Raw genomic sequence first — 8,883 nt, 5'->3', positions numbered from 1 at the left:
AAGTCACACCCCAGTCACAGCCCTAATAAGTATAGAACAGTCCCTTAGCTGTAAACTTGCTATTAGCCTACAACAGACACACTTTGAATTAAAGTAATGACAATTTCCATGTGTTTCTCCTGAGTGTGTGCGTGTGTGTGTGTGTGTGTGTGTGTGTGTGTGTGTGTGTTTAGGGTGTGTTTACGAGGGTGTGTGTGTGTGTGTGTGGGTGTGTGCGCGCGCGCTGCTCTGTCTGCGTGAGAGCTTTATCACAAATCAGAGTGTCGGCGTCTGCAGGAGCTTACAGGGCAAGAGTTCACCGGTCTGTCGCTAACTCGGGGAGTTTCTCTAAGTTTGATGATAGCTGACGAAGTTTAGAGGCAAAAAATAAACACACGAGAGCTACGAAGGAGACGCTGTCCGCAACATAACTTCAGCCTTACTCATGGATACAAGTTAAGCCCGTGAAATACACTGGATACGGTTGAAAGGCGGTGTTTTCAATATTGGCTTTACGGACAGCAAAGACGATGCCCATTTAAACGGGTGAAGTTTGCTTCGGGTAAGTTGACCGCTTTAACGGTTAAATTTAAGTGGTGCGGGTATAACTTATGAACACATTTTTTGGCGTTATTAGGAAGAGTAACATACCCGGCTAACAGCTTGTTAACTATAACAAATTGTAAAGCAGTTTCTCAAATGAATGTTTTTACATCATGTCGGCAACTTTCTGCAACTTTAACGTCAATTTTATTGACGCTACATTTACAAAGGGGCATAACTTCAAGACGCTCAACCCAACATAACGTTAACCTGTCACTGTCAGCTATGAACTGTCATTTTTAGCTGGAAACCGAGATGCTAATGTTAGTTACAGTAAATTTTGTGACAGTATAGCAAAAAATGTGTTCTATGTAGCCTATTTCAGGAGTTTATGTCACTATAAGCAAGCAGACTTTACAACAGGTGAACAAAATCAGCATAACTGATCCTCGAGAAAAGAGAAGTCACATTTTACAAGTCAGTAATTCATAAATACAAGGGGCGAGGGAGGCACATCCCTTCAATGTTCAAATATGCCCCCCACCCCCAATATATTGATAAAAATATGATATAAACAAACAAACAAAAAGAGCACTGCTAAGACAGACAACCATGCACTGCCACCCGAATCAAATGATAGTATAAAAAACCGAAACAAATTCAGGTGAGCTAAATCTGAATAACTGGTACTTAACTGAAGAGAAGTCACCTTTTACAAGGCAGTAATTGTAAAAGATATTGGGGGTACACATCCCTGCCGTTTTAAGATATGCTCAAAATGAAACCTACCCCACCCCCCAATACACAAATAAAAATCTGATATAAACAAAAAAAATGCTCTGACATCCTAAGACAGAAAGCCATGCACTGTCACTTGAAAAAATCATTAGCAAATGTAGGCTACTTAAATTATAGCATAAATAAACAAACAAACAAACAAAACGCTATTATCATAAGGCTATTACTACAGGTTCTTGTATTATAGTGTACAGCAGATGTGTGTGGTTTGTCCAAGTAGTGTTGCTGTGACCCCCCACCCCCCCATGTTGATCACATGGCTATGGCCCTGACATTTTATATTCAAATGCCAAACTAAGTACTTCCTAATGTGCGATTGGAGTCTATGCTTGCAAACTGACGTTTTTACAGTTTTCGGAATGACAGTAATTTTGCTACATAGTATTCTTTAAAAGCTTATCTGTGGAAAAAAATAAATAACTAAAAAATAAAAGCAGGTTAATTAAATAGTGACATTCTGCGAAAAAAGGCCAACCACATCTTTGATGATGATCTCATGTAACAACAAAGATGCATGCTGGAGGCCCCAATTACACCAGATGCTTCCATACATTAAAGGGATTATCATATGGGGGTAATTAATATGTGGTAGTGTGGCACTTGCTGAGCATCTTCCTCCTCAGAAGGAGCTTAACTGAGCTGTGATGATGTCATAGCCGGAGCGGGACTGAAATAACCAGACATCTCTGTAGTGAGTGTTTCCATGACAACACAGCCTCCTGGTTTAAATGGTGGACGGGGGACTGTGTCTCAAATAATTACTTTGGATATTATGGACCAAATATGGGGGGAGGGGATTGTTTGTGACTGTCGACTCATGGTACAAAAGCCCTTGTCTGAGAATCACAAAATGAGACCTCTCGTGCTCTCACTGTGTTTTACCGTTTCAGTACACATCTATTGCACTTGAACATTTGACCTCCTGTGTAGATGACTGCCACTGAGATTATTTTATAGAATATGTTTGGCATTTATGGCATACATCAACAGATAGAATGAGCAAGATATGAAAAGATAAGGCAGTCAGTTTAATGTCAAACTCCTGAATAAAAATGTGGTTTGGTTCCTCCAGGTGTTTGAGAGCGAGGCCCGAAACATGATGTCCATTGGAGCTGATAGCTGACACTGTAGAATGAGAGAGGATGGAGCAGACAGACAGCCCTGCCCCTGTGAGCAACAACCCTAATGGGTTTGTCAACCGAGTGTTTAATGTTTCTCTGGATGTGGAGAATGAGACCAGCAGTGTTTATATTCAGGAGACTGGGCCAGCAGGGCCTGCAGAGGGGCAGGGAGAGAACCAGGCTGCCTCTTCTCAGACCCCTGTCAAGGACAGACAGGAGGTCAACCGGAGGCCCCGTGCCACAGGGGGCATCTGGAAGATCTTGAACCGAAAGAGAGCTGTCTCAGAGCTGGAGCGCAGACCCCACTCCATGATCCTGCCCGGGGAGGCTTCCATCCCTAAACTCTCATTTGCTGACAAAGTTCGCTCTTTCAAGAAGCTTAAATCCCCCTCTGTGTTTAGAGGGAAAGCAGGGAAACTGTCTACTGCCAAGTTCAGCAGCTCCTTGGTGGATGAGGAATCTTTCTGCCGCGACATTGGCACTCCTCAGCAGTCCAGCAGGAGCACACTTAGGCACCGTGGCAAGAGGCACTCGTACGCTGGCCACACAGCAGAATTTGACTGCTCATTCGAAGACATCGACCTCACAGCTCCTATAGACGGCCACCAGCCCACTGTAATGGGAGAGGCTGTGACTCAGAATGGTTGTAAACCGTCAGAGAGAGTTAGCTATACTAAAAGAAGCCACAACAATTCAACCAACTGTAACAAAACAGCTGCAGGCTGTGAAGAGCCAAGTGTTAAAGGTAGCCCAAGCACCCACCAGGGTCGAGGAAGGAGGCACAAAGATGTGTGGAGTTACCTGAGGAGAATTTCCCTGTTGGGGAAGGCCAATCCTGTCTATTCAGAGAGGAGCTTTGACTCTGAGCTTCACTCTTTGGATAAAACCATGGACTCAGACTATGGTTCTGTAGACTTTGAGAGCGTCAGAGACTTCCAGCCACCGCCTCCGAAACACTCAGACAACAAGGGGCACTTTGGTGGTCTGTTCAAGTTTTTCAATAGTGTAGCAGAGACAGCCAGAAAATGGCGGACGACATCACACTCATTCTCTCCTCCAGAGGGAGAGAGGACATCGATGAGCTCCCCACGGGCCCCACCGCCCACAGCGGACAACATACACAGTGTGTCCCTGACACTCCACAGTGAAGAACTGACAAAATCCCAGCCTATTCCATCATCACCAGTGACCGCTAAATCCACACACTCCAGTAGCCTGGACAGCAAGGCTTCAGCACCTGTGACAGGTGGTAGATCCCCTAAGGTGGTCCTGAAAGCCTTTAGGGCATGTTCAGGATGTCCAGCTGTCAATGGCCTTTCCGAGGGCACAGACAAACATATAGACAGTGAGACAAACCACATGTCCACAGCTGTAGTAGAGAATCATATCCTCCAGTCAGGCCCAACCACAGACACTAAAACAGAAGCAGAGGTCGAAAGAGCTCCATTAAACTGTCTCTGTCAAGAGGAAAAGGTAGGGGAACAGACAGGAAATGAGCAGGATTCCAGGGATGCTCCACCTGACTCCCACCAGTTACAGGAAGTGAATATCCAATCACAACAAGGTGATAAAGAGAGCACAACCAATAGCGTGCCAGCATCAGATTCCACCGAGGAAATATTCAAGGTATGTGACTTCAAATCCAAAATGAGCCATGCTAATTACCAGCCTCTGAATTTTAATAAACACATTTGGTCACGAAGTCAGTAATTTGTGTTGCTAAACTACTGTGTTGTTTTATGAGAACAGCATTTTTTATGTATAATGTGTCTCACATATTTGCCATAACCACATTCCATTGCAGGCTTTTTCTACATCATTAACATCGCAACAACGCAAAAGCATGCAACATGTAATAACTGCATAAATGCTCAAAATGTCATTTATGAAACTGTTTTAACCATGGCCATTCTTTTGCTTCTTAAAATCATCAACAAACAAACCAGACTGTAAATAGTGCCAGAGCTGTTACTCATTTCTTCATGATATAAGTCGTAGGTGTGGTTCATTAACTGCCAGGGAGAAACAAAAACAGTCATGACACCAGCCTGTGAGGACATGAATTGGGCACCTAATCTACTGCTGTCCTTTTGCCCCATCTGTTGGAGAGAGGAGGAAACAGTCAGTAATTACAATGGTGGACAACATCATATTAGTTTGTTCTTTCAAGCTCAGTCAGCCTTGTGTAGCATGTAAGGAAACCCTATTTCCCATAAAGCCGGCTGTGTGCGGCTGCAGCAGCCTGAGAGCTCTGTGACGTCTTCGCTTCCTGACGGCACCCTTCCCTTCTCACTCCAGTGGAAGCATTAGTCATCCCCCTTCTAGTCACACCAACGAGTCAGGACATGTTAGCCCTAACTCCTGATGACAAAATGAGATGTGACATCTCAATACTCAGCACACTTTCGTAGGGGTTTATTATGCAAGGGCTGTGGGATCTGTGTTGTGGGAAGGGTGTTAATATGCAGGGCCACACTAATTTAGGAAAAAATGATGGCACCAGGAAAATCCTCCTCCCTAATCACCAACTGTTTACACATTAGATCCACCTGTCTACTGTGTTTTTTTTCTTCTCTGAAGTTTAACTGCCATTCAGGGGCTTTCTTGGCACTTGTGGATAGCTACTGATCCACAGCAATTAGGAATATGAGCTCATGGCTTGCAGAATCATTTGAAATAAAATGAAGTATATTTTGTTGAGTCTTCAGAGACATCCCTACCAAATTCCCAGCACAAGAAATGCATTGTTGCACCTTTATCTGGGCCAAATTGCTGAGTATCTGTGCCAATCACAGCTGTGTGAGCAGATTGCCAACCAGACAGGCTGCGGTGTAAGACAGCCGTGCCCAGCCATGCCCCACTCTAGCACAGAGAAGACCTCTGTACCTCACAAGCCGCTGCGCCCTCGTCCTCGCCCGGCCTCAGCTGTACTGGACCTGTGGAGGCCCACCCCAGACCGAGATCTCTACAGCCATTATAGTGAGGTTGGCTCGCTATGCAGACGGAGACGCAGGCCTGTTCCCACCATGCAACATTCTCCGGGGCAGAGACGGATGGCTGCTCGCTCCAGGCCTTGCTCTGTCATAGAGACCAGTGTTACTAGGGAGATACAGTCCACGGAGCTGCACCACAGAGTAAGATGTCAGACACAGGTATTCATGCATAATTTCACTAGAAGTAAATAGAAAAACATTGACATAAAGATGACAAATAGGCTGTCCTTTAAATACCTAAGTACATATACCGAGTAAATGAAGTATGCAGTAGAGCAGGGATACTCAACTTGCTTTGCTTTGGGGCCACCTCTGCAAAATGACAGGAGGCCAGGGGCCAGTCGCAGCAGCCCCATACATGTTTCGAGGATTTTATGATGTTTCTAGTATTTAAAGACTTTTCTAGGATTACAGAACATTTCTAGTATTTTAAGATGTTTCTGGAATTTTTTATTTCTAGGATATCAGAACTGTTCTTGGATTTTAAGACTTTTCTAGGATTTAAGAACATTTCCAGGATATTAGGACAATAGGGGCTTAGTCTGGACCTCTGTGGAGGGTGTGGGGGATTCTCCATTGGCACTTTTTATAAACAAGCTCTATTTTTATGCTGTTTTATGTACGCTGGCACCTTGTGTATATTAAAAGTGCATAAACAATTCCAGTGTAAATCACTTTAATTTTATTGTGAATAAGAAAATAGTTGTGGGGCACCTTATTCAGGGCCAGATTTGGCACATGAGCTTTAAGTTGAGTATCACTGCAGTAGAAGTATCACTTTAATGTTGAAAAAATGAAAGATGGAGGGCAGAGTCTCTCTGCTAGTCTCTACCAACTCTGATAAATATAACCCAAGCCCATAATGAATCAAACACACACTACAGACTTTGAAGGGCAGTCCAGTACTAACCCAGTATTTATACACTACTCACTGTTAGTTGCAACAATGCATGCATGCTCTGCCCCATTTATAGAGGCCAGTATTTCTGGACGCTGCTTTTCCCTGAGCTCACCCTCCCTCCCTCTCTTTTTCTTTCCCTCTCTCTCTCTCTCACTCTTTCTTTCTTTTTTCTTTCCTTGTGGCTTCTCTCTCTCTCTCTCTCTCTCTCTCTCTCTCTCTCTCTCTCTCACTCACTCACTCTCAGTCTTTCTCTGTCGCCAATTTTCTGCCTCATCGCTCCCATAAGCTCTACCTCTCATTGCCCTAACTCAGAGTCAGTTCATTTTAACCTGAGAGACTGCCTGGTTGGCATGATGTATAGTCTCTCATGGTTTGCTGCAGGGCATGCACACCGACCAATGCACCAGAATAGACTTGCTTGCTGGATGTGAAATACTTTAATTCACTGTAACAGAAAAAAGGGGGACATGGCAGTAAGGAAGAATTGTTTTAACGTGAAGGGCAGTGGAATGTGTGCATTCAACCTTGTGTGTGCATCAAAGTAACTCTGTATGGAATATAGGAGCTGCCCTAACTACTCAGTACCCTCTAGGCCTTGTCTCGACCCCCCGGTGTGTCACCGTTAGAGCCACCACTCAGGGTATCTCTCCAGCGGTGTCGCTCCCTGCCGCTACCCCCCAGCACTCTCACAGCCCTGGCGCTGCTCCTGCCTCAGTCAGGTACCACTACATAGTTTCTTTTATTTGACATTAGTATACAGACTGTAGATTGATGTGTGTTTGTTAAATTGATCATCTCTTTGCCCGTCTGTGTGTCCCCTAGACATGGCTAAGACATCATCGTCAGTGCGTCTGCGGTCTGGAGGCTCTGGTAGCTGCAGGAGGCGAAGGCTCTTAAGACCTGGTTCAGAACCACTGCAGGTCAACATTGTGAGTCAAACACACACCCTCATAAACACACACACATTAATACAGAGTGTTACTACTATTACTCTTATTTCTGTCAAGCTATGAAGGAGGAAACAACCGTGACAGGTCACGTAGGCGGAGCAGAGTGGGGTTTTTTTTACCTGTTGCACAGACTACGTCACTAACGTGTGGCTGCTGCCAGCTTCACTGTGTGTGTAGTGAGTTTTAAGAGGTGGCAATACAGTTGGTTATGGACGGTTTGGAAGCACGTAGGCATATTACCTGGTATTGAATTAACCCTTTGAAACCTGGGCAAATTGGCTTAATTTCTTTCAAAAACATGGGAAGAAGGTAATGAGCAAAGAAAGAACAAATAAGCCAGAAATTTGCAAGGAAATAGTAAAAAGTAAAAGATAATTACCTGAAAATTATTAATAAATGAACAAGTAAATAATATAGTAATGAAAATAATTTTCTAGATCAGCTAATCTGTGGAACATTTCTTACCAGGTTGCTCACTACTTTTTTACCATGTGTTTGAAATAAATTGCACCTATTGCATCAGGGTTCAAAAGTTCAAATACTTGTGAAAGACATCTGAAAGCAGCAAAAGTGAAGTGATGTTGCTCAAGATTTTAAAGGGTTAATCAACAGGATGCATTGATTTGATTTATTTATTTCAATGTGAAATGTAAAAACAACCACAAGGGTGCTTTGCATGTCCTCTGGTATAGTATTCGTTTTTTGTCATTTTTTCAACAGATTGCGCTTGTTTTTTGTTTGTTTTTTTACACAGTCCTACGTAGTTTTTACCTGCCCGAGGCCCACAGCGCTGTGCATAGAGAAGAAAAAATAGAGTTGAGCAGCACGAGGGCAAGCACAGCTTCCGTGTTCAGTGTAGCAGCTTCAGTTGATTAGAATGCTCACAGTCTGCTGCGTGCATGCTGAGGCTGGTGTCAATGTCCCATGTATTTTGGCTGTGATTTATAAAAAAATACATGTACAGATTTATAGAAAGTACTGTGGCCACTGTATATATAATGTATAAATTGATTACCTATACACACACACATACACACATGCATGTCCATGTTTGTTCATGTGTTGCATATATGAGCAGATGTGGATGATTTAATAGGACTTTTAATAGAATATGCCCGATAAATACTGGCAATATGGAGATGACAGAGCACTGGTCAATGTTTCATCAGATAATGAAGGAACTGGTCCGTGAAGCTGGTGGCCACGTGGATTAATGTCATCTACTACTCTTAGGCTATTACTCATCCTGAATTGGACACCCAACATTTCAGATGTTTTTTTAATCTGAAGAGAGCGCATGCAGACAAGTGCAGAAAGAGGACTGACATTGAATCGTTTCTATACACCCGGTGAGCTGGAATCTACAGAAAGTGTCAACGTGTCTTTGTCAGTTGTGTAAAATTAGCTTCAGAGTACGTCGAAGCCGTACTACTCAGGAAGTGAAACCAGGCATTTCAGAATCGGTGCTTTGATGTGCAAGTGGCCTCAGGGGGATTCTACTGGAAGGAGATGCAGAGTTTCTCTGAAACATCCTGACAGGGTAGTGAACATTTCTGGGGCTGTGTCCAACATCCATACCTACACAACCGCAATGCATA

The 8,883-nt window shown here is 43.7% G+C and overlaps 1 protein-coding gene across 6 annotated transcripts in view; it reads left to right on the top strand.

The window, feature by feature from the left end:
* Window positions 1-243: 243 nt before the first annotated feature.
* Window positions 244-8,883, top strand: part of LOC121948278 (spermatogenesis-associated protein 13-like) — a 55,202-nt gene continuing 46,562 nt past the window's right edge. For 2 of the 6 annotated variants that reach the window (XM_088081310.1, XM_088081312.1), the window contains exons 1-5: window positions 244-541; window positions 2,393-4,067; window positions 5,237-5,575; window positions 6,928-7,054; window positions 7,158-7,264. In XM_088081310.1, the coding sequence (XP_087937436.1) occupies window positions 2,463-4,067; window positions 5,237-5,575; window positions 6,928-7,054; window positions 7,158-7,264 (2,178 nt within the window). In that variant the 5' untranslated portion in view covers window positions 244-541; window positions 2,393-2,462. Of the gene's footprint in view, window positions 542-2,392; window positions 4,068-5,236; window positions 5,594-6,927; window positions 7,055-7,157; window positions 7,265-8,883 lie in introns of all 6 variants that reach the window. The other 4 variants (XM_042493629.2, XM_088081311.1, XM_042493630.2 and 1 more) reach the window with 3 other exon arrangements.

This window comes from Plectropomus leopardus, chromosome 8 (assembly GCF_026936395.1).
Source record: "Plectropomus leopardus strain MGB_pleo_1.0 chromosome 8, ASM2693639v1, whole genome shotgun sequence".
Taxonomy (NCBI): Eukaryota; Metazoa; Chordata; class Actinopteri; order Perciformes; family Serranidae; genus Plectropomus; species Plectropomus leopardus.
This window is presented reverse-complemented; position numbering and strand designations above follow the sequence as displayed.